Below are 26,008 nucleotides of genomic sequence, written 5' to 3'. Positions count from 1 at the left end.
CCACAGATGTGTACGTGGCCATGCACTTTTTTTCTTACTGCACTTGGGTCTGCTTTTGCGGATGCTCCTGCCTTCTGGAGGAGTGTCAACACTTTTTCATTTTGGACATTTTTGTTGCAGTTTTCATCTTTTCTTGAACATTTGCCTTCTTGAATTTGGAGGCCTTTGCTCCTAGATGGGCAAAAAATGTTACTTTTTGGTGGTGGTGTGAGACCATGAGTCTGTCCACTATTTGATTAGGTTACAGTGGTTAGGAGATGGACAATGTCTATGTTTTGTCTTAATCTTTTTGTACTTTCCATAGGCTGTTCACCGTGAAATAGATTTCATTTTATTTAGTCTTGTGCTTTAATAACCAGTGGCCTCCCGTTCAAGACTGGGAATTGTAATGCATCTTTTTAAAGTTCTAGCCTTTCGTGTATAAGTTCCAGTAGGCTTTTAATAAAATACTGTTAATACTGTTATTCATGTTCTGCTGAGATATTCCTTCTAATTGACTCAGATTTATTTCAAGGAAGGTGTAAATTTAACGTGGCTCCTCTAAAAAAACAACTTAAATACTAATTACAAAGCAGGCTATTGACTGGGAAGTATTTATATCCTTCTCCTCAGTTAAGCTACTGAACAGGATATTTAACGAAGCAATGAAACATTGAGGATAAGTTTACTGCTGTGTCCTGAAGAGATCATCGGAAGTGAAGAAACGTCTGCAGTAATGGGATTTGCATCTGATTTTTCACCCTTATTTTTTCATGCTTATTTTTGGCATGCTAAGAGTGGGTCTAATAAGCTATATTTTTAGCATGTTTGCCAGAGAATAATTGCAAATTGTGATGTGTCTAATGATAATGTAATTGCTTATGAGTTCTTTCTTTTATTTGTAATTTTTCTTTCTAAATTCACTTCTGACGTTAAATAAAGGTCACTTCTTCATAAGGCTTCTGCTGCGTATCTATCTATCCTGTTAATGTTGGGACTGGTAGACCTGTAGCTATTACATAGAACAGTTCTTGAGTAACACCCAGGAAAGTAGCAGTACTGAAGAGATGAGTTTTGTGCAATGGTGAAAGAGTAGTGGTAGGTTTGGTGAATATAATTTGGCCAGCCTTCTTCAACTGCTTTTTATTACTATATCGAGTCTTTTAGTGGTATTTTGATGTAGAGGAATATGGATTGTAAATCCTGCTGTCCTAAGAAATAAGTAGTAAATCCTAAATTGGTGTAGTCTGTTCCAAGCAATTTGTGAGCAAAATGTTGTTATGCACTAAGCTGAAGTGAAACAATATTGCTCATGACTTTTTGCTTTCAAAACAAACTTGTGAAAAAAACGACATTTCCTGCACTGAAACTTCCAGATATCAAAAAATAAAAAATTGTCTTTGTAAAACTGCTTTCAGAGAAATGTTGAGATAAACTCATGATACAGTAAAGCCACCTAGTATTTGAGTTTTGATTTTTGACTCCTATTTTTAGTAAGATGACAGCATATACATAATTTGACTGTTTTTGAATCTTGGCATTTTATGGAATAGACTTTTAAGTCAAAATGACATATCAAGAACAGACATTCAAATTGTCAGTAGACTTCTTCATGTATCTTGTAACTTCAAAAGCATAAAGTCTAATTTTTTGGAATCTTCAGTTTTTAAGCCCATTTAATTATGGTGAAAGTCAATGGTAACTAACTATAATTAGTATAGTACAGTTTGTGGTGTACAGTATAATTTGCTGCTGTGTTTTCCAATTCAAGATGTGTCACTGTTGAGTCCTTACATTGAACTGGCATATTTTGGTGTGAAATACAGGCACAAAAGGGAGAAAGGCTGTTCACATAGCCTGAAGACTGGATGCATCAAAAGCTGGAGCTGTCTAAACCCCGATGACTCTGAAAATCCATCTTGCGTGCTGCTTTTTGACCACAAGAGGAGGTGTCAGACTCAGGGTGGCATTGTAGTCATACCCTGGAGGATGAGGGAGGAAAAGCAGCCACCAAAGGGACATCTCCTGGGTCTCTGCTTTGTAATCACAGCCGTTGGGCTGCAGGGCGCTGGCAACAAATAATGCAGCAAGGAGAGGTGGTGGCATCACTGTCTACCTGACTGGCCAGACTGTGCTCCACGCGTGACTCTGAAGCTCCTGAGGCAGCTCTGGGGAGATCTGTAGTAACCTCTAATCACTAAAAACCTGTACAGTCAGGAGTGGTGATGCCAGAGGAGAGTCAACAGTGACAGCTCGGTGTGGTGGTTTTACTGTGCTGGGCAACTAAACCCCACAACCGCTCTCTCACTCCCCCTCTTTTTTAGATGAGGAGGGGGAGATGTAAAGCAAAGAACAACTCAGGGGCTGAGATAAGGATAATTTAATTAAAGGGAAATAATAATAATAATTAATTAAAGATTATTATGAACTAAACAATTCACCTAAAGGGAAATAAAAAGGGAAAGGGGAAAAGGGAGGTGGAAAGGGAAAATAAAAAGAAGGGAGGAAACAAACAAATAAAATAAATGAAGGCTATGTGGAAGTGCAGAGGAAAGAAAATTACTCTCTACTTCCCACAAATGAGAGATGATTGACCACATCCTTGAAGCAGGGCCTCAATGCACGTAGCCGGTGTTCGGGAGAAGGACCAATGTTTTCACGAGAGCCCACCCCTCCCCTCTTCTTCCTGTTTCCACCTTTTATTGCTGAGTGTGACATCATATGGTATGGAATATCCCTTTGGTTGGTTTTGGTCAGCTGCCCTAGTGATGTTTCTCTTCTCACTTTCTGCCCACCCCCTAGGAGGGTTAGAGAGAGGCCCAATGCTGTGCCAGTGCTGCTTGGCAGTAGACACAACACTGGTGTGATAACACTGCTGTTCCAGCTACAAGTGCAGAGTACAGCACTGCATGGGCTGCTGCAGGGAAAGTTAACATTCCAGCCAGACCCAGTACACTCGGTGAGGTTCTTCAAGATTTGTATTGAAGTTTCTGCATTGCTCCAAATTCCCCATGTGGGATGTGTTGTAGGAGAATCTTGGCTATACCCAAAGTATTTACTTTCTCTCTTTTATTAACTATGGAAAAGAAAAGGACATTTGTTTCTTTATTTATTATCATAATATCAAGGCCCTCGTTCTGGAAGATGCAATCCTTTCTGTCCATAAAGAAAAAAACAACAGGTTTACCTACAAAAACATTATTAGCTAGATGAAATACTTGGTGTTATAATTGCAGCCATTATGGGTGCTGTTTTGTTTTTATGTGTTTGCTATCTTAGTGTAAGCATATAACTGATTCTGATAGTTTTAAAAATCAATTTTAAAAAACTTGTCTGGAGTAACATTTTTTAATATAAATTGACCTATTTATTGTAAGTTAATTTTCTGCCATAAAAAAAATAATAATACAGAAGTTGTTGTTTGTTGCAGTGTACTTTCAAGTGTGGATTACATATGCAATGTTCTTACCCAGTGAAATGGTTCCATTATGGGGTACTGGAAAGTTTTTAAACTTAGGAATGAGATGAAACCCTCTTGAGACATGATCATCAAAATCCCTTTAATATGTTAAGATTCAGCCTGAGTGCTTTCCACTACCTTTTCTCCTCATTTTGAAAGCAATTCTGTACTTTATAGACCTTAGATTATTTTGTGGACCAGGTGGATTTTTGTGGAATAATATTTTTAGAGAAAAATCTTTCTATTTAGCCTTGTCTGATTTAAGTTCACTTGCAAATCCTTAAATAACATTCATACAGTTACATAAGTATGTTTGTGTGCTCCAGAACTGAAAATGAGATTCGTGGGTTTAATTTTGATTTCGTTTCTCTTGCTGAATGACTAGCTATGCCCCCATCTCTAGTACCGTGTGCTGCAACCAGGGACGACTTGCTCGAGGTACTTCCCAGGGTAATTTAGAAGTTGAAACACGTGAGGGGCCTCTTCTGCTATATGGGGCCGTGCTCATAAAGCAGCGCCCAGTGGGACCCGTTCTGTAGTATTTACACTGTAATGTAAAGTCAGTTCCTCCAGTTTCAACTCCTATTAAGAGCGTGCTTTTATTTCCATAGTATTTATCCTCACCGTTTTATCACCACAGATGATGATTCAGCTCCTTCCCAGAGCAGTTTATGCCATTGACTAATTGCTCTATTAAGAATGTTTTCCTCTTATCTAACTTGACTTTCTTTTCCTATTAGATTATTGCTCCTTTATGATTGTTTCTATACTCATTTGTACAAGTGGAATTAAATATTCATGTTTCCTCAGGCTTTGGGGTGCATTTTACTGCTGCAGAAATGTGCCTGTCCTGTCCTTAATTTGTGGGGCACTGGAAGGAAAAAATTTTTTTCCAAGTGTTGGGGAGCAGGTGGCATCCCATGATGTGAGTACATGGGGAGAAGTGGCTTGCAAACCCAAATTTAGCCAATTTTAGGGACTAGCTGATAGTTGTTCACTTTTTAATGGATTCCAGAGCATGGTTTTGCGGTTTTTGGGTGAGATTGTTGGCCTGGCATGGCTCAACCCTCTTCTTTTGCAGGTCACTGGGGCCGATGCGTGGGTGACTGCGGTTCAGGGGGCACTCGCAGCCGGGCCATCTGGTGCACCCACACTGAGGGCTGGACGTCCCACCACGCGAACTGCGACCAGAAGGAGAAGCCCGAAAGCCACCGGAGGTGCTTTAAGGTCTGCGACTGGCACCTGGAGCTGTTCGAGTGGGAGGTTTCGGGATGGGGCACCTGTGTGCCCGGCGGTGAGGCTGGGGCCTGCGTCACGGCGCAGCACGGCCTGCAGCGCCGCAGCGCCCGCTGCCTCCAGAAGCTGAACAGGAGCACCGTCGCCAGCGAGATCTGCGAGCATCTCGCACCCCGGCCACCCCTTGAGCAGGCCTGCCTGGTGCCGTGCCCGCGGGACTGCGTCGTCTCCGACTTCTCCGCCTGGTCCCAGTGCGGTGGGGGCTGTGCCAGGACCATGCGGCACCGGACACGCACCGTAGTCGCTCCCCCGCTGTACGGGGGTGCCCCGTGCCCCAACCTGACTGAGTCGAGGCTCTGCGAAATGGCTGCTTGTCCCCTCGGGGAAGAGGAGCACATCTACAGCCTCAAGGTGGGGCCCTGGGGCGAGTGCAGGCTGCCCCATCATGACGATGCAATGGCGGCTGAGAGAGCAGTGCTGGATTTTGGCACGGACTCTGGAGAGCCGAGCATGTCCTGGCTCGAAGGCCATAAAGCTCACCATCATGCCCGGGAGGTGCAGGTCGGGTATCAGAGCCGGCCGGTCAGGTGCGTGAGGAGTGACGGCAAAAATGTTGTGCTGAGGTAAGGGCCTCATCTTTGATGTCCTTTCTTCTGTATGTCGCTGCTTTTCACGGCCACGCCACAAGTGTATTTGCCTTTCCGAGTTTTAAATGCAAATTTTTATGTGTTTTCTTTGCAGTCTGCTGTTTGATTTAATTCCCTGCTTGTGAAGCTAGCATCCCCAGAATATTTTGCATGCTTCTGTGATTCGTGACTGTTTAACTCGTTTTATGTTTTTAATATTTCTCTTCTGTTTTTTGTTGTTTTGAGGAAACCTCAAGAAAATGGAGTTATATACGTATCACTTCCCACTATAGCTGTGGGAGAGGGAGGTGCTGAACATAGAAAGGTCTCATTCTCAGTCACCTACTGTATATATTTGGCTGAAGAGGCTAAAATAACATCAGCTTAAACTGCTTAGTTCTTACAAATCAACACTGAATAAATTGAGAAGTGTAAACCTGAAGAGGACTTGCAAATTTACTAGAAGGTATTTCTTGGACAGATAGATCAGTGAGCAAAACCGTGATTGTCTCCTGCTTTTGAGGAGCCTTCATGTTTGTGAGACTGATACACGATTCGTGACTAGCATTTCTTTCTTTGACGGTGGTTGTTGATTTCTATCCTCATGTGTTTTAGCTAACAATTTTCCTTAGTCTGTGCAGGTTGCTTTACTGTAATTCAAATGTGAAGGTTACAGTAATGTACAGCAAATAATGGAAAGATTTATTCTCTCCATTTCTTGCATTTAAATTTAAGTTATCTGAGCTCTGCCATTTGACTTCAGATTGAATTTGGGCAGATACCAGGAGCTATAGATTGCTGTGGAATTGATCGAGTTCTGAGAAAGTCAGAAGTAAGATTTTTGAAGAACTTCTTAGAAGTTCTTGGAAAATCCTGCTCCTGAATTTTGCAGAAATCGATCTTTCTCAGTAATCTATAGCTCCTGGTGCCTGCACAAATTCAAATTGGAGAGATAAGGGGTTATTTTGTGTCCAATTCACTGTCCCTGTTTATGTCAGAAATGTTTCTGCACACATACTGAGGTGCAAATATACATTCTAGCCTTTTTGCTACCTCCTCCTATTACCTCTGTAGCAAAGTACATATTTTTTATTGCTTGGAAAAAAGTCAAGATTTGTGAACTGTTGCAGCAGTTTTCTACCATCTTGACTTTATTACTAGTCTCTAATATATGCTGATTCTAAATATACAGATTTTATGCTCATGTAGCTGCTTGACTTTACTGGAGTTACTTGTGATTTATGGTACTGTGAAATCCGCAGCAGGTTTATGTACGTTAACATGTGTTAGCTGCTTTTCTGCCTTGTATCTCGTTCCTTATCAGTAGCTCTGGATAGGGAATACCAACTTGTTAAACTTTCACTGTCTCAGCCCTCACACGCTCAGTGGTACATTTGCTGTAGGAATGGGGAACGGAAGACACTGTTTTCATACTTTGCTCTTTGTTTCACTGCTGTGTGAGTAACACATTGAACTTCTGGATGACAGCGCAGAAGGTCCCAGAAGGTTAAATTTCAGTGTCTCTACCTGTGATCAAGATGTCTTCTTCCCTTGTCTTTTCATTTTTCCTTCCTTTCTTTTTAGCTGATCCAGTCCCCAATTTGGGAACATACAGCTCCATTAGCAGGCTTTTTACAGTCCTGTCAGACCTTTTTTGTTGGGGCTGTGTCTTAGCTGAGGCTAACCCATCCTTTTCTCTTAGTAAGCCAATATACGAGAGGAAAATCCATAGATTCCATAGGGGATAAAAGGTCTTTTTAAAAACCAAACCACACAAACACAAAGCAAACAAAACCCCTTGTTATTACTTGTAGCCATGTAGCTTGAACTTGGAAAACTAAAACCCAAACCTAAAATCCATCATAAAATCCAACTTGTGTTTAATTTCTAGTGTCACTGATAAAAACCCCCAGCAACAACTCCCTAAAAACATCCCATGTTAATGCCTTCCTCGTTCCATTGTGCAGCATATTTGCTGCCATTCACCTGAAGAATGGATCAGATCTTGCAGATGTCACTTTATAAGAGTGATGATATTTTGCCTACCAATAAAGAAGAGTAAATGAATTTGCATAACCCTGAAGCAGGGCTTGGCCGACAGCCAAATGTCTGCTGTAAAACTGGGAAGAAGTGCTTTATTTGTGCTTTTTCATTTTCCTGGCTGAGATTTCCTATTTAGAATAATGCTGTTGAGTAAGTACCGATGAGAGATACAAATTAAATTTTCTAGGAAACTAAGGGAAGAGAGAGAAATGGCCCTAGACCTGGCCTAGGGATCCTAGAGATGTTTCACTGAGGTCTCTGAGCTGCACGATTATTGGGGTGTGTTGGGATTTTATCGCCACCACTCTCCCTTCTGCCACTAACCTGAAGAAAAGCAGCAGGTGATGTGAGTGGTCAGTTTAACACCATTACCTGTCAAAAGCCATGTGAGGATAGCAAACACATATTCTGCTCATTTCCAAATTTATAATGCAGCAGCAAAGACGGCCCTGTGGTGTCCACAAGTGGTGTCTGTTGCCTAATTTATTATCAAAGTTGTTAAATTTACCTGTTTCTAATCTCAGGATTGTTTGTCAGCCAATTATGCCAGCAAGCAGCAATCATTGTGCATGCTAATGGGGGGCTACAGTGGTACAGTGCTTGGTGTGAAAGAACAGGCTTTTGCAAAAAAAAAATGTATTTTGGTGGGATGGGTGCAAGCTGTTTTTTAAGGACTAAATGACTGCATGTATTCTCTTGTTAGAGATGTAAATTTACCGGTAGGAAATTAATTTTCACCTCTCCATTAACAAGTTTGTGATTCATGAGAACAGCAAAAGTTGTCCTTTCTCTTGTAAAATAAGGAGCAATAGCAGGAAACAAGTCTGACATTTGTTTTCCATTTTCGACCAATTCTCCAGTTGTGCTGTAGAACCCCCAAAAAAACCACAGCCTTTGGTTTCACAGAAACCCTTGGGTGAGAGCTGAAGAATCCTTTGCTTTATAAGGAAAACATTGTTTTCATTTAAATCATTGGTCCTGTGAAGTTTTGAGTGCCTGTTTCAGCCTTGAAGGTGCACAAGAAGACGCTAGGAATTTCTAAAGTAAATACTGTAAAGTGGAGCTGCTTTGAAAGGAGCACAAGTGCTTGGAACATAGGACAGACTGCAACAGGCGCGTAGAAGCAGGGAATGTCTTTGATGAAATGTTGTTTAGATTGGAGGATCTGCATTTGTTGAATGAAAAAGGGAGAAAGGGAGAGGAAAGTCAGAGATGGAGCTTTTCTTTTTGAAAAACACTAGAAATTGAGACAGTCGACCAACAGAATGTCTGTAGAACTTGAGAAAGGTTCAGAAGTAATTTTGGTGTGAAAACTTTATATTCATAAAACATAAAAGGAGTAGGATCAAAATGAAATACTCTTAGAGATATTAGAGAATCTTTTAAAGACTTCATTCATTTTAAAAAGCCTATTTTTTAAATTATTGTTTCAGATAAACAAAAAAGTTTTAACTTTAAATCTTTAAATCTTCCATCCAGTAACAAAACCAACCATAAACACTTCCATACATTTACGAAAATCTCTGAAAAAGTTGTAACAAATTTACAGTTAGAAATTCTGCTGGTTTTGGTTTTCTCTTTTGTCGCAGTTGTAAAAACCTACCAAGTAGTGAGATGAAGAACCTAAGAACCTTTTTTTTTTTTCTCCTATTTAATTTAGACACTAAATTTTAATGTAGTGAAATCAGTGCCTATAGCTAAATATTGAAATCCTAATTTTGTCTTGATTTTTCTAACTTGACGAGTGCATTCATTTAGCACACTCAGTATTCCCAGTGAGCATACTGAGAAGTTAGCATCAGGAGCAAACAGCTTTAGTGCCTTTTTTTTGGTTATTATTTGGATGAGGAGTCTTTTTCAGGTACATATTTCTTAAACTCTTCATTCCGTGTGCAAGGTGATGATGATATAATAGAGTTGGATTTGGAATTCAGTTTACTTTGCCTTTGTAAGTGAAAATTCAGGTCAAATTCAGTCAATGGACCAGTAGATGGAGGATGTGGTAGAGCGGCACTCAGTTCTTTTGTTTACCTTTGTAATTTGAATTTACATTATCCATTTCCTAGTGGATTGCACTTAACCACTGTGCTGTCGTACATTTCTTGGAAAAATTATTTGCAATTTCTGCTGTTGACACTATTCTGTTCTCTAGATGAGAACAAAATTTCACAGTGCAGAGGTGGAAATGCTGTGCTGTAATACACTTACGTGTAATGGCTGTGATTCTGTTCTGGGAGAGGAGGGGTGTGTGTGTGTGTGTGCATTCAGGTTTTTTTCCCAGCAGATGTAGGAATCAAGCCTCAGTGCTCAGGCTTGAAAAACAAATCCCTGAACTATTGGATAAGGAGGTCCTTGAAAAAAAAAAAAAAAAGTGTAATTTCCTTTGCTTTTATTAAAAGCATACTAAACAAACGAACAGTGGCCACATTTTTTCTTTTCAATTAGAGTAACATTTTGGAAATACTGTCCAATAATAACTGGGCTTTTTCTTTGTTTTTCAAATTGTGCTGAAAGCCAACTGCTTCTGTAGCCCTAAGATCTAAATGCCTGCCTAGTTGGCACAAATATGTCAGCATTTATTTTTAATCGCAGCAGAGGATCTTGTGCATTAAGCTCTGGAGACACCAGAACTTAGACGTCTCAGGCACTACATACAGCCTGTGTTCCTTTGGATCGTGAGTCTCCCTTTGGTCAGGAAAAAAGCGTTTGGATGCTGTTAGGAATACAGCAAGGCTCTGTCCACTATAGTCATGATTAGACCCTAATGAGTCCAGTGCCAGGAACTCTATTCCCCCTCAGTACACAGAAGAGTAAGAAGGCTCTCTGCCATTCGAGTGATTTTAAGCTTCATGCATCTGTTGTCTGTTAACTAACTGATCCATCTTAAACCGCAGGCAGCATAACATATACTGCAAAACAATTCCTGGAGTTTTACAGTATCAGTCCAGCCCTGCAACACAGAAAGCATCAATTGTGGAAGTACATTATAATATTGCTGTCACCAGATCGACTCTTAAAAGGAAGATCTAACCTTAATACATTAACATGTGGAAAGTTATTATAAAAAAAATGGGCTTATGATGTACCTGCCATCCCCAGGACTTCCTTCCTTCCCTGCTGGTTTGCTAACTGAGATTTGTTTGTAGGCTCAGATCAACAAATGTTGTGCACACCTGGGTTTTATCTGTATCAGATTGTTCTGAATACATCAGTTACATGAAAGAATGTGTCTGAATTTCATGCAAAAGGATGGGCTGTGTTTTTACATGTGTTTTTGTGTTGCCTGGTGTCACAGTTAATTTGACTTTGAGTCTCTGAACGAGTGAGTACAAGTTAATTAGATTCACTTTCTGTTTGGCTGTTGCATGCAATTCTCCTTCAAAAACATCTACCCAAGCAGAAGGATGAAAATTGCCAGCTCCACATCTTGTTCACCTGAAGGTCAACAAAGTTCTCTTTAGCCTTTTATAGGAGGAAAGGTGGAGGGATTTTCAGAGAAAGAATGAGCTGTTCAGGCTTCACATACTTGCAAGTCTTGCACATAGCAAAGATTCATGCTGGGCAGAGATGTCTTTTGTAGCCCAAGTGTTGGCATGTGTTTGAATCCATTGGAGCAGGTGTTGTAGGTACTGTCTTGCTAATGATTAGGACTAGCAATACTCATTTTGAAGAAGACCCCAAAGCAGATTTTTAAAGGCTTAATTTTCCTTGGTATTTCAGCATAGATCAGGTCAGATTTAAATTTCTCATTTGCAGTGGTGCAACCACCAAATTGGATTCGGGTTTTGTGGTTGGTATCTGAACACCAGATTCTGATTATTCTGTTGAATGTGAGATTGGTTGCCTCCATGCTATGTTCTTAGGTTAACTCTAGTTTTCTAGTATAGACACTTAGGACAATGATTTCCAATTGCTAGCATTTTATCTACTCAAAATCAGGAATCCTTTCTTGTTAGCACTGTGGTATTGGTGGCTCACCTGATAACTCTGTTACAAAAGTAATAAAAAGGAAATAAGGTTGCACTTTGAGTGACTCTACCAGCCTAATGCTCCAACCAAGACTCAAAATCACTAGCCTAGCTCAAGTTCAGATATAATGATTATCATTTTCCAGTCCTTGGTTCAATAGAGTTGATGTTTTGTACCAGATGCAGCTATGCAATCAGTTGCATTCAACATGTGACAGAGGCATGAGAATTTTTTTTTTTTTTTTTTGATATAAACAAGAATAATTTGGGGGCATATCACAGGTTTCTGCTTCAAGGAGTTGTTAAAATAAACCTTAGCAAATTGATCCTCCCTGCACCTGTGAGACTATTATTCTAGGTGATGAAGCTGAGACAAAAAGTGTTGAGTTACACTTCAAACTTAAAAAAAGAAGTGTAAATTTAAGATACTAAATGCTGTATTATGCTAGTGATTCAGGGTGTAGTTAAACCTGGTCACGTATCGATGGCAATATTCCTATTGACCTCTGTGGGAAATGGACCGGTTCCCAAATTGGAGGAGAAGCGAGTGAATGCCCGTTATCTTCTCTGCTCCCCTGTGAGATTGCCGTGCAATCCTGAAATGATTGCCCGGTGTATTTTCTGTAGAGAAAGTTAGCTTAGTCAGACTGTGTTATAAGTAATATTAAGTGAGGTAATAACTGGTTCCTTGGCACCAGCTCTAGATTTCACACCTTTTAAGTGCACATGGATTTGCTCCTTACAGCTGGTAAAAGCCTGACTGTGAGCAACTGGAGGCTGGAGAAGGTGAATTTAAAGAGTTCACACTGAGTTCATGGATGGTCTTAATTTCAGAGCCATTTGCATCATCGCTGTAACACCGGGCAGATATCAGAAATTCTTAGCTCTTTTTTTCCTTGTGACAACCTTTTTTTTCTGGGTTCCATCTTTTTGTTTTTTTCACCTTTGATTCCTCTCTCCTTTCCCCCATCCGCTCCTTTGTGGTGTTTGAGTGACTTCTCTGCTTGTATGTAACTCTGTCCTCTTTTGTTACATCCTTCCCAGCTCTGTTACATCAGTTATCTGTGGTTTCTGGGAGACAACCACGGTATCTCACCCTTTTTGGGAAATTCCTGGTGGCCTTGTGGATGATCTCCAACTGCAGAGAGGTGAAGCAGGAGCAGCTGTGCTTGGTCCCTTCCAGACTGAGCAGGGCAGGAGAGCGCTGTCTCACGTGTCTACAGTAGTCAGCTCTTAAAATTCATTTTTCCATTGCATTGAGCCACATGCTGTGTTTGCTGTGTTACAAAATGAATGAGGATTGTGTCCTAATGAAGGCTGGGGTAATGCGAATGAGCCCAAAAAGTACATGTATGGTTGTGGCATGCCATGGTCTCCTGTGGTTTGTCAGGTTGGAAACCCCTCTGGCCTTAGTTAACAGCACTTGCTTGATAACAATCTTGCAGAACAAAAACATTTCTTATTAATATGTGCCTAATTATTTTTTAAAAGAGCAGAGTTGCTCAGCAGGATGCGCTGCTACCTAGGGGGACAGATGCTGGACAGCTAGTTCCGTGTGCGGAGGGAGGAGAGCAAACACCAGTGGCAACACTTCTCCAGGCCTTGGCTTTTATTTTCAGTCCTGGTTAAACTGAGAAATTATAACTGCACAGGTGCAAATGTAGTGCCTTTTACATCTGTTGTAACTTAAAATAAATTAACTGTAGTATTTGCAAACCACTCAGCATGCAAGATAACAGCCGGAACTCACTGGAAATGGAGGATGTGTATTGCAGCTCCTCTTGCCCTCATTGCTTTGGTGTTGAGGCAGGTCTTCTGATGCAAGCCACCCCAAATGACCACAGATCTCTTCTTGTCTGAGTTAGGGTACAATATCTGGGCTTTGTGCTGGAGAAAGAAAAAATTACTAAGATCTCAGCTGTTTTTACTTTGTTCTTATCACAGCCTGTGCGTGCAAGATGCTGTCCCTTTGACCTTCAAATCCTGTGTCATCGCCAAAGACTGTGAAACGTCCGAGTGGTCGGCATGGAGTGCCTGCTCACAGACCTGCAGCTGGGGAGAGCTCGCCCCAGGCTTTCGGAGCCGCCGCCGTGGTGTGCAGAGCCTGGCAGTGGGCACTGGGAAGCTCTGCCCGGAGCTGGAAGAGAGGGAAGCGTGCAGCGCAGGAGGGAGAGAGCTGCTGCAGCCCTGTCCCAGGTACCTGCATGCTTTTGTCAACGTTTTCTGAAGAACCCCCTGTTCGGAGGTGCTTTTGTGCAAAGAAAAGCTTCCTTGCTTTAAGTCTATGCGTATGTGTGGAGAGGGTCACACATCATGGCTCGTATCTGTGTCTGAAAGATCATTGATTTGATCACTGTTAACTATGATTAGTGGTATTAGTTATCGCTAATAGCGTTCTCATAATTGTTGCTGTTATCATCATTGCTATTACAATAATTACAGTTGCATATAGAAATAAATGTAAATTACGCTCACTACAGCTTATGTTTTCCTATTTTAAAAACTGAGAGCCAGATAGTCCTGTTCTCTGAAAGAGCTTTCATGCTGATTGCTGGTTCAGAGAATTTCTTCAACTGCGCAGACTGGGCAGGTCTCCACAACTGTGCTTTTATTGGCTTTTCAATCATGACTTTTACACAAGGTTTAATGATTCCCCTTAATCTCCCCATAAAAAATTATGGTCCTCCTTGAGGAAAATGGGAACTGATCAGAGGTAACAGCTTGGTCTTTACGCAGCTTCCCTCTGGATACTTCTTAAGCAGGGATATTTAGCAATCCCTGAGTACTAGCTTGGTTTATGGCAATCTTTGTTTTGGCAGAAGGTGGGGAACTCACCTTTCTGATCTGTAAATCTGTGCAATAGTGCCTGGCCAGGCTAGCGTAGTGGGGTCTTGTTTGCTTTGTAAAGAAAATAAAATACTGCTTAATTTTTTGTGTGTCACATGTTCTGAGATTGACTGTAAAATACTTCAAAATTGTTATGGTTTTATATACATGTAGACAAATCTCCCCCTGTGAATGAATGTGTTTAATAGGAGGCCTATTCAGTGATCAAGTCGTGAATTTCTGGTGCTTTGCCAGCTACTGCCAAAACCTTTGATAAAGCCTTTGCAAGATACATTTTTTAGGAAGGCGTAACCTGTAAAAGTGTCACTATATTGTTGAGTTCATTCAAAATCAAATGCTGATCATTTTTATGCACCCTGCTAGCACAGGAGAGGAAGTGTGTATATATATATATATATATATATATATATATATATATATATATATATATATATATATATATAAAAAATTCTTTTGCTTGATTACATCCCACGAAAAGGCTCTCACAGAGTGATTTTTGCTCCTGCCCAGACGTGCATCAATTTCGAAGACAATAGATTAACACATTGTCTCACTGATTTTGTATAGGAGCGTAGGTGCAAGTGACACCTGATTGGGGCATACCAGCTGGTAGTTAATCAGGGAGCAAGAAGGCACGTGTCTGTCCCTAGTTTCTCAGTTTGTCTGCTCTTTGATATTGCACTGTATGAAAGTGCAAATGATTGTAAAGGCTTGATGTAGAGCCAGGAGAGCCCAAAAGGTAAGAATCTGCATAACACTGATCACTTTCTCATGGTGCCACTCTTGCTATACAAGGAAACCCGTTCTTTCAGTATACTGTTGCTATGCCATGGTTTACCTTCCCCATCCTGCCATTGCTACATGTATTCCATCCTTCAGACATCTTCAGTGAGGTACCTGAGTGAAGTAGGATAAAATGTCTAATGACCTATCCTAGAACAATAACTATAGTCTTTAGACTCAGTTTAATAGAGCCACTTAACCAAAAAATACAGCAAGAAAATCTCTGGTATTTAGTTAGTTGCTATTTCTTGAGATGTAGTATCTCAAAATGCAGGTGGTAGACTGATCTTCTTTCACTACACACACGCTACTTTCACTTTCTTTTGTGTGCTGAGGGGAATTTGAGATAGCTGTCTGGTTAGTTGACTTTGATTTGGTCGTTCAATACTGCAGAAACGAGCAGGAATGAAAAGCTTTAACGTTGCAGTACATGCTGCAGGTATACCAGGTGTAAGGCTCTGGGAAGTATGTAATAATGAACAGAAGACAAACATTTTAAAGCATGCTATTTAAGTGTCAGCAGCTGGTAAAGGATGTTGTCTGTCCACTTTACAGTTTATAGCCTCATGATTTTGTTTTGGTGTTTGGGAATTGGTGACCAAGATGGTGCAAGTACTTCAGAATGGAAAGCAGTAGCTGCCTGCCATAGAATGATGTAATGTTAACCCTTATGAAATAATATAAAAAGTATTTGATGCTCCAGATCTCCTTATTTGAACATAATTCTCTTTGCAGTGTAATATCTAGCGAGATGGTACTTTTTTTTTGCCATTAAATATATGCCACATCACTTACTGCTTTGCTGAGGGTTATCAGACCATTTTCTTTTTGTTTTACTCCATCTAAGATGATGAATTTAAGGAAATTCAGTATTAGGAATGAAAAGTGCTCTCCTTCATTTGTCAAGCCTCAATACAAACCTGTCTGTTTGTCTTTCTGGCTTGCATTTGCCTAATCAGGTTAGTCTTAAAATCTTTAAGGCGAGAGTCTTATTTACTTTCACAGTCCCTGGGCAGTTGTTTTTCTGCTGTTGATTATTTGCAGACCAGTAGCTACTTCTTTAAGTTTTATTCTTTGGGTAATGATTTTCAAAATCATGCTCCAGGCAAGCCAAAGAAAATCGGTGAGGAGGTTGGCCAGAAAGAGCAAATCTCTGAGCAAAAAGAGAAAGGTGTTTCTCTAGAGGCCAGTTTCAGTGCAGGGACAAGGATCACCTCATGCCTGAACAAACGTGCATTTCATAGACTACATCCCCCACCTCATTCATCCACCTGCATGGAAAAGCAAGAAGCAGTACTTTTTATTTTTTTTTCCTTTTTTTTTTTTTTTTTTTTTTTTCCTTTTTTCATCACAGGAAGGCAGGTAAATTTATATTGCCATCCATGGCAAGGCAGCAAGTTAAGGTCCCATCACACGTACGGAACGATTGATGTAAATTTGCTTTTAATGGGAAGGCCTTTTAATTTTATGGCTGAAGTTTACAATAAATTCTTTAATCAATAGTTTAAATGCAAGAAAATAAAACATTTTAAGTGCATATAGGACTCCAGAGCTTTGTGTTTTGTTTTACTTTTGGTTATTTGTTTTGAAGGGATTAGATGAAGGGTTTAAAAAGCTTAAACACACAGAAGGTGATTCTACCTTCTTTATTGTGATATAAATTTGGGGTAGTTCAATTAAAGTGAACGGGCATATACTGATATAAAACTTGGGTAAGCACTAAAAGCATAAGTCCTATAGACTGAAGGGCCAAGAGGTTACTATAAATTGGGAAGATATTGAGCTCTTGTTTGTTGCATAGCTGTCACTGAGTCATCAGTTTTAAAACAATGTTTTATATCATTTTTATCCCAGATGTGTAGCTTTCATGTTCATAGGGAATAGATAGATTTTCCAGAATTATGATTATGTCTTTAAATCTTTCATTTTGGTTGTGGTTGCTATGTTACGAGACAGGGATTTAAAAAAAAAAAAAAAAAAAAAAGAAAAAACCCACCTCTTTGCTTTGTTGGAAATTCAAAGCTTTTCAGAAGGTAAATGATGGAAAATGGGAAAGTTTTAAGACCCAATTTTTACAAAAGGCTTAAGGTTACTGCTGAGATATGGGAGTGATGGCATTACTTTGTAGATGAGGCCCATCATGTTCCCTAATTAAAGGTAAAGCGTTGGTGTGAAGTTGGAAAGACCTGAAAGGAAATGTGCTGAACCACACCGGTAGGCTGCTGGTATTGCATTGTGAGAGTGGTGGCAACACTGCTGTTTGGCCCTTCAAATTTCACTGGTTTTGGGCACACAGAGGTGACCTCAGCTTGGCTGGGCAGCTGAATTGCCTCCCCTCAGGTCAGGAACCAAGCCTGGTGAAGCCTTAGTTGGTCAGCCCCAGGCTGGACATTTCTCCTGCGGCTGCTGTTGGGCGTTGCAACGAGGGCACGCTTTGCTCCGACAGTAGCAGACACCCACGGGACCTGTTCTTTGGCTTCCTCAACTGACTCTGGTTAGCAGTGAAATTCAGAGCACTGAAATGAAAAGCTGCTCAGCTTTATCAGCCAAGTTTCGTCCTAAATACCCCAAGCACCTAGTTTATTTTTTTCTAGTGGTTCATTCTTGCCAGTTTTTTTAAGCAAACTGATACAGCTGCATGTAGATTCTGGAGGTTCCCATGTTGGTCATTATCTAACTAGCACTCTACCCATTGGCAACGGGGTCTGCCAATCTTTAGAAGCAGCTAAACCTTCTGTCTCTCAAACAGTATTGTCAAAATTTGATACAAGCCTATAGGGAAGGCAACCCCCCTTTTATTTTTAGTTTTAGTTTTGTTTTTAGTTGTACTAACAGATCTATAGATATCACAGCTAGCACTGTATTTTGCATCAAATAGTCTACCTAGAAATTGGTAGGAGGTAAAATGAGATGTTAAATCTATTGACATTCGTAATCATCAACACCCACAGGTTTTGGCACAGGGGTGACAAGAGTACTCTGAAGCTGACCAACCTGATGATTCAAATGGACAGTGGCTCTTTCACTTCCTGCGTCATTGTGCTCTTGGTCCTCTAGGGACAGTGAGCGAGGTGGCTGACTAGCATTGACCCAACAGTAACATAGTGCTGATATAGCACATCTGCTCTAACAATGTAATGCCCAGCGTTGCATTGGTGGCTTGGGTCATGGAGTTTGGAGAAATAATGCATGTGTGGTAAAACATCTGTGGATATCGCTAATAATCTGCAAATACTAGCTGAAGGTTGTTAAATTACAAGAAAAAAAGGCCCAGGTATTTGCCAGCCAGTAATCTCTGTTCTTTGCTAATTGCAATTAAGTAATGTTATTGCTCATTGTCTTTAGAATAGCCCATAGATTGGCAAGTTGATACCAGGTGTCAGCCACACTGCATAAAACCCAACAGAGCCTCCCGCGAGGCTGCCCAGGATGACTGCTCCCTTCTGCAAGGACTCGGTGGGCTAACAGCACGTCAGATGTGCATCTTGTGTCATTGACTTGTTAATGGCTGTGAGAACGTGTACCTTTCAAACACCTAACGTTGGGGTCAGGTTTTGTTGCTGGAGAACTCCAGCCAGCTTAGGGCATGGCCAGCTGAGGGAAAGCAAGATGGGCTGGTAAGGATTTAGGCTTAAAGCTGCTCACAGAGGAGGAGGCGCTGGCAGTCGCACCTGATGGCTGTTCATTAAACACTGCTCTGTGGTGGAGCACGGTATCCAGTTACTCCGTGTGGATGTCTAAAGGGATTTTTTTAGATTCAGGAGCTGATGAGGTTTAATTATCTCTGAGCTCAGATTTAGTTATTTTGCATAATTTTAATCATTGATGGCCTAATTTTCCTAGGTGTTAACTCCCACAGCTCACGCTGAATTGGAGAAGCAGGTGCTCACACCTTTAGAGAAGAGTCTTTAGGACCCAGAATTCACAGCTGATTTCCGAGGCCAGCTATTGATGATGAGTTTTTCTTTAGTCAGTTATTGTTTTAAGAAATACCACCCTAAAACAAGTATTTCCATGGCTGAGGAAAGATGAGTGTGTTCTATATTTAGGCTTCTATCTTTGAAAATATGGGCCTGAGTAGCATGATGTCCTGAAGTGCTGTGGAGGAGGAATTTTGTTTACCTAGTGCTTGATGAAGAGCAGTTTTCCTTGTCTTTATTATAACAGGAAGGTTGTATTTAACGCTATGTCCCCAAAAAAGTGATTAGGAATTCCACAGGAGGAACTACTATAAGAAAAAAAATCATGGCTGTGCTTTATATGTTGTGCGATTTCAATTATTTCATTCCTGTCGTATGAAAAGTGTGTTCTTTATTGTTTTCTCAGCTAGTAGTAAATCCTGTGAGTGTATCCAAATTTGCACATTATTCTGTGTATTATTTAAGAGGGCATGACAGCTCATCCGAAAAGTACCTGTAAATTAAAAGTAATTGGCAGTATTCACAAACATTTTCCATTAGTATTTTACAAAATTTGTAAGTGCTCTGTGGCTAGAAATCATTCTTATGCCTATATTTGCAGTGCAAGATGTTATGAGAACATTGATGTGTGCTCACGCAAACTAATGCAGTTATTTTTCTTACAATTTTGAGATGCATGTGTCCCTGCCACAGCTATAGTCAGGGCACAGATATTTGTGATGGAGAATACCCAGAACACAAGGTGAAAGGCTCCTTCTGCAGGGACACCCCGTTGTGCTCGAACTTAAGAGTGATCAGTCAGCCTGCAAACATACATAATTTTAACAACTGTATGTCTGTCCTAGGGGGAGAGAGTATTTGTCTTGAGGGTAAGAGAAGGAAATTATTTTATGTATTTTAAAACAGGTAAGTTTGTACAGAAAAAGTAAACTATGGAATATAGAGGAGAAAAGGAATGAAGCAGCAGAAGCATAGAGATGGGTTACAAAACCAATATTTGCTAAGATTTGCATTCAGGAAGCTGAAGAAAGACTTTGGGCTCTTACTCTGTGACCTGTTAATTAAAATGAATTATGTTTGTAAAAACTGCCTTATTAGAAAAATGCTCCATGTTTTCAGACACGATGGGAAATAATTTTTTAGATTTCTGTTGCTACACAATGCTACTTTCCCTATGTTTTTAATATGTTCTTCTTGGAAATGAAGAATATTTTCCTTTCTTTTAAACTTATATATGAATTATATATAAAATGAAAATAGGACTTGCTGCATGTCGCAGCTTCTGGAAAGAAAAACAAGAAAACTGAGTTACCTTAGGCAATCCCTTGAAGAAATTGATAGTACCCTAGACCTTTGCAAAGCTGTCACCTATAGAATAGATGCCTGGTACTTGAAACTCCATTGACAGACAAGTAAGGTTTTAGCTGTAAGTGCATTTCAGAATGACATGTTCAGCTCTTGACAGAGAGAGGCAGTTTAGTGGTTTCAGCCACATGTTTGAAAACTTGTTTTCACAATTAATCGAACCTCTTAATCTTTGTTCCTTTTTTGCATCCTGTTCAAAGGTGTTTCAGGATGATTTAGTGTTTGAGAACACTTCAGAGATTAGTGCTATGTGAAAAGTTTACATGAGTACTATAGGCTAATAAGAAATATTTAACCTTTGTAAATTTAACATTCAAAATGTTTCAAAACATCCTCATGCTCCTATAAATATTAAACCAATTGTATTTTGTCATGTAATAAACTACCACCCACTCTTGTTTCACTTAGTCTCTCTTATTTCCAAAGGTTTTCCTGGAGGACTTCTGAATGGAAAGCTTGCCAGGTGTCTCTCCTCCTTGACCAGCAGGACCCTCGCCACCATAAGCATGCGGGCCTCTGTGGAGGTGGCATACAAACCCGTGAGGTCTACTGCGTCCAAATCACTGTAGAAGTTGAGATGCACCGACTGAAGGAAGGTATGTGCATAAAGTCATTCTGAAATGTCTGGCACACATCAACCTCAGGAAGAGAAGCACATAAATAAATCCTTCCCATATAATCCACAGAAGGCTTGGCTAGCTGATGCCCCCCTTGTATTGATACTTATCAAGGGAGGTGTTACTTGGGCTTGGTCCTCAGGATCCTGGGGAACTGTCTGGAGCCAAAGCCTTCCAGTGGTGAACTGCTGCCAGTTCTGTATATGTACTTTTACGGGGGAAGTCTGAAGAATGGAGGAGCTAAATTCTTCTTCCTTGGACTTCAGGATTTTTCCATTTTTGTCAGGTGGTCTGGCCTCCTGGTATGAATGCATTTATTCAGTCTGACCTGAATACATTTATCTGTGGTTTTAGTCCTGGGTCAGAGTACAAAAAAAAGAGATGTCACACTCCATTCTGAATATGGCTCTAGCCTCTGCTTCAAACTGATACACGATCTTTCTTGTGTTTTGAAGGGGAAATCAAAAATAATATTGTCACAACTTCTGAGCAGACAGACAGTTTTTGGATTCTGGAAGTGAGTTATTTTCCTTTTAGAAGAATAATGAGTAGATACAGATGCATGATGAATAATTCATCTTAGGCTGTTTTATTTACTGTATGTAGTGCTCTTGCAGAATATGCTTTTGAGCAGAGATGGTAAGATAATAAGAACACAACATCATATCTTAGATTTATTTACTTATAAAGTCAGAGCAAATGTTTCCTGTGTGCCCAGTTGTGTCCTAGCATCCTACACAGACTCTGAGGTTGTAGAAAACCAGACCTCTTTTAATGTCTATTCAGTCCATGCATAGTTGCTGGTTCACCTCTTCCAAACATCTGGTACCACCTTGTTCTGCCAACACAGAACCCCCTCAGTTGTTCTGCACAAGTATGTGATGTATACGATTTTCAAAGTAAGAAAAGTGCTGTTGATGACAGCTATGTAACATTCTTGACTGTCTTCATCCTTCTCACTGCTTCTGTAGTCTGTGTGGCCACTGTATGGCAAGTTGACAAGCAGTAAGCTTTAACTGACCTCATTTGTGCTTCTTTATTCTTTGTTGGTGTTGTGAATTATTCTAGAAAACTGGGGGAGGTCATCTGAGACCCTCACACCAAAATAATTCATGACAGAATTTGTACTGTATATCCGGTATACGATCACATGCGTTTTTTTCCTTTGTTAAAGGTTCAATATAACTTAAAACTTGCAAGCCCTCCCCTCAATAGCAGGGAAACACTGGGATACTTCTTCCTTGTTTGTATAATTCTAACCCTTTATTTTTAAGAAACAAATATATTTTTTTTTTTCGTGCAAGCAACTAACAAAACAAATATGCACAGCAATTGTGCAAGATATAAAATTTTTCTGCTTTACCAAGGCAGTTGTGATTTGCAGTAGTCTTTAGAAAGTGAGAATGCATTTACAGTTGCATACAAAAGAAAAGAGGGAAAACTTTCCTTTATTATCCCTCCCTATCTAGTAATATTCAATGTCTCATTTACTAGCTGATCAACTTTTGTTCTTTGACTAAATAAGGAGTGACATCTTGTACCTTTTCTGGCAATCTGAACTGGCAGAAAATTTTTATTCATCACTAGTGCATCTCATATTTTATTGTACCATTTGTCAGTGATGGGGAGAAGATGAGGAAGTTGATTCTCCTATGTATAAGCAAATACGGAATCTAATTGCTACCATAAAAAGTACAGTTACTTTTCTTTCTTCACCTCTTGAATGCCCTTAAAAGGATCATTCAGAAATCAAACAAGCGAGTCTAATAGAATATTACTATCCGTCACAGTTGTTTTTCTTCTGGTTACTTCCAATGAGAATTTGGACCTAGGCACAATGACATATGTGAAAAAAGATTTTGTCCTGTGGTCTCTCCAGCAGCATTCTTGGATAAAATATGTTGAATCATAGTTGGAGACAGGTACCATCTGTGATGTACTTACACATATTGCTCAAAGCTCTCTTATCCCCCAAGGATCTCTCTCTTATTTTTCATTTCTTTAGTCTTCCCATCTATTTCTTCTTTTATTAAAATGTGTATATTTAGAAATGATCCCCTGTTTTCTGGAGCTCCTATGTATCAGTTACTCAGAGGACTAAGTCTACCGATATCTTTCTATATTTTGATTATAAAATTCCAACGTGAAGATACTGGAAATGGAAAACTTTCACTCAGGTATTACTTTCAGAAATGCATTGATAAGATCTCATATCTTGCTACTGAAAGACAAGTCCTAACGAAGAAATCCCTACCCTGACCCAAGTGAATGTCTAATATATGTGTTAGACTTTATGGAGGAATTCTATACTTCTAATGTTGGGTGATGAGTGAGGAGGAAACAGCAGCTTTTCGTCTTTATCAGAGTTCATGGTGGTCTGAATGACCAGGCAGATGAAAAAATATATATTTCTCTTTACCATTGACAGGAAAATAATATTTTTGGTAGCATTCTTTTTGCATATCAATGAGTAAATTGAACAATGTTTTCACGTATCAGCTTTAGCTGAGTTTTTGACATTCTAGTATTTGGAGGCAGAAAGTTTTCTGATCTTTAAAGTTGTTTATAATATTGTTGCTTTCTGAGACTCTTACATCTAGATGAAGCTGACAGGTAAAACGTGGTATAAATGTGTTAAATGTTGTGTCACTCAGTTGTCTGTATTTATGTTTATGTAGGTAAGCCAAAGTATATAAACCTTATTACGAGACTATGCTGTTCTTAATGCTAGCTATTCTGTTCATCCAAGGAATCAACATCTTTATTGAGTTTTGAGGCTTTTGTTAATTTAGACTGAACTTTAACATAATTAGCTTTAAAGAGTTCCTTATGTTTTTTTTTGTTTGTTTGTTTGTTTGTTTGTTTTTTCCTTTTTCTTTAAGTATCTCATTGAATTTTAATACATTTAAACTTTAATGATTAATTTTCATGGAAAGATGGTCATCTAATACTTCAGGTTTACCATTATTCTTTTGATATCCAGAGACAGAAGCAGAAAATCTACATATCTGAAATAACGTTACTTTTAAAGAGGAGACAAAATTTTCACAAAAAGCAACATAGAATGTGCACAGTGAACTACTTGAAGGTACAGGCCCAATCTGCCCTTTTTTCCCTTCATCTTAGGGATTTTTCCCTTCATCTCAGGCATTTCCCTTCATCTCATTCTCCCTTATTCTTGTGTCTGGACATAGTATGTTTGAAACAAACAGTTGAATTGATGTGGTTGTGGTTACTCTTCTTCATACCTCTTTCTAATGTAACTGTGTCCACTCATAGAAGCTTTGGAACTGTTAAATAAAGCAAAAATGAAGATCTTTAACTTATTTCCAAAGCTAAACACTGCTAACAAATATTTCTTATTCTTTTATTTTTTTTATTATTTTTTTTTTATAAAACATTATCTGAAATCTGTTCTTCCACAATAAATTTTAATTAATCTGGATGAACATCACCAACTAACAATCCCCAGTACTATGAAAAAACACGTGGTAAAAGTGTGGAAGAATATTATACAATGGTCAGTTTATGCAGCCTGTCTACTTGCTTGGCAATACTTAATCACAGTACACAAGTCCACTAATACGGATAGTATCAGTCCTTTTAGAGTCTGTGGATGGTGTCCATGTTCATACTGTTAGTAATCATATGAAATTCCTATATTTGGTCTTCTTCCTCAGGAATTTTTTACTTTTTCTGAAGAGCAGGGGATATCCATTTGTTTTCTAATTAATTTTCCCTCTTGGTTTATTTAGAGATTGTAAGTCTTTGTCTGTAGTCAGAGGGATAGCAACCTCTATAAAAAAAAATCTCCAGAAACACCTTCTCTCTCTTCTGAACTAGTTATCAGTCGTCCCTTACTGTCCCTAGTGACTGGGATTGCTGTTCTCTCCATATTTTCTGTAACTTTCTAACCAGGGATCTTCCTGCCCTGTCATTCTTCATTCTTTCATAAAATTTGTGCTTTATATATCTTGACATTTTTTCTTTCTTACTTGTTTGAATGAGATCCAATTTACCTCTCACTTTCAGAATTCTCTTATAATGCTTTTGGAGCCTGTCTGCTTAAGTTTTAATTACAGGACTGAAAAGACCTTTGTGAGATGCTGTTCTTCCTTGAGTCTTCTTTGTTGTTTACCCAGCGTAGCACTCTTGGCTAATAAAGTTTCTCTCTTATTACCATGTCACCAAAACATCTCTGCATTTTCCTATCCTCTTAATCTTCGTTATTTTCCATCTGAAAATCCACATTTAATTCTCATACCTGAGTAAGATTCTAGAGTTGTTTTTTTTTTTTTTTTTTTTTTTTTTTTTTTAACTATTTGTTTGCTTAATGATCATCACTATCGTATTTGTCTCAAGATATGTTTTTATTTGATTTAGGATTTCCATAGTGGGTATGTTCAGTGAATGATCAAAGTAACTGATCCATTTCCCTTAATATTAGAAACATGAAAAATACTGTTCTGGAGTAATACAGATTAATAAATCTAATCGCTAGGTTTAGAGTCCTTCATAATCCAAATATTATTCAAATCCTTTTTCTTTTAAAAGTTAATAGCTCTTCAAATATTCCTCCCTGTGTAATTCTCATCCATCATAACATGTAATTTACAGTTTTATTGAAAATCCCCAACAACATAGCTTACATTTCTCTGATCTAACCATGTTAAAATTCCTAATAATCTGCAAGAAGAAAGGGACTTGATTCTGCTTAAAATGTGTAGGGATAGATACTGTTAATTTTCCTTTAGGTGATTTTTGATTTGAATATACCTTCTTCTTTCTTCATTTGTATAATTCAGAATTCAGGACAGATGAAATAGATTCAGCTGATTAATTATCTCTTTGACTTTTGCCATTTTTGGCAGCCATGTGGTAGCTGTACATTCATTGTTCTTAGATAACTTTTAGTCTTACCTTGTAAAACTATTTCTTGCAAAAGTCTTTATTACTTTAAAAACCCTCTTTCTGTTGAGAGTTATTCAACTCTCACCAGTTAATGTCCATAATTTTTTGATTTACTCATTCCACTGTAGTTCTCCAGCCTGTACCAAAACTTTTTTTTTTTTTTTTTAGGATGTCACTCCACCAGTTCATCTTATATATGCTTATTATTATTGCTTGACATGCTGTTGTGTATGTCCATAGCCATAGCAGCAAA

General features: G+C 39.2%; 1 protein-coding gene across 1 annotated transcript in view; it reads left to right on the top strand.

Annotated features, from left to right (window-relative positions):
• THSD7B (thrombospondin type 1 domain containing 7B) overlaps positions 1–26,008 on the top strand; it is a 316,331-nt gene that overhangs the window by 105,421 nt on the left and 184,902 nt on the right. Inside the window, exons 4-6 of the mRNA XM_032190608.1 lie at positions 4,521–5,298; positions 13,257–13,508; positions 20,654–20,823. Coding sequence (XP_032046499.1) covers positions 4,521–5,298; positions 13,257–13,508; positions 20,654–20,823 — 1,200 coding nt within the window. The remainder of the gene's footprint in view (positions 1–4,520; positions 5,299–13,256; positions 13,509–20,653; positions 20,824–26,008) is intronic.

Source organism: Aythya fuligula, chromosome 6 (genome assembly GCF_009819795.1).
Source record: "Aythya fuligula isolate bAytFul2 chromosome 6, bAytFul2.pri, whole genome shotgun sequence".
Classification (NCBI taxonomy): domain Eukaryota; kingdom Metazoa; phylum Chordata; class Aves; order Anseriformes; family Anatidae; genus Aythya; species Aythya fuligula.
Note: the sequence above shows the minus strand (reverse complement) of the source record. Positions and strands in the feature narration are given on the sequence as shown.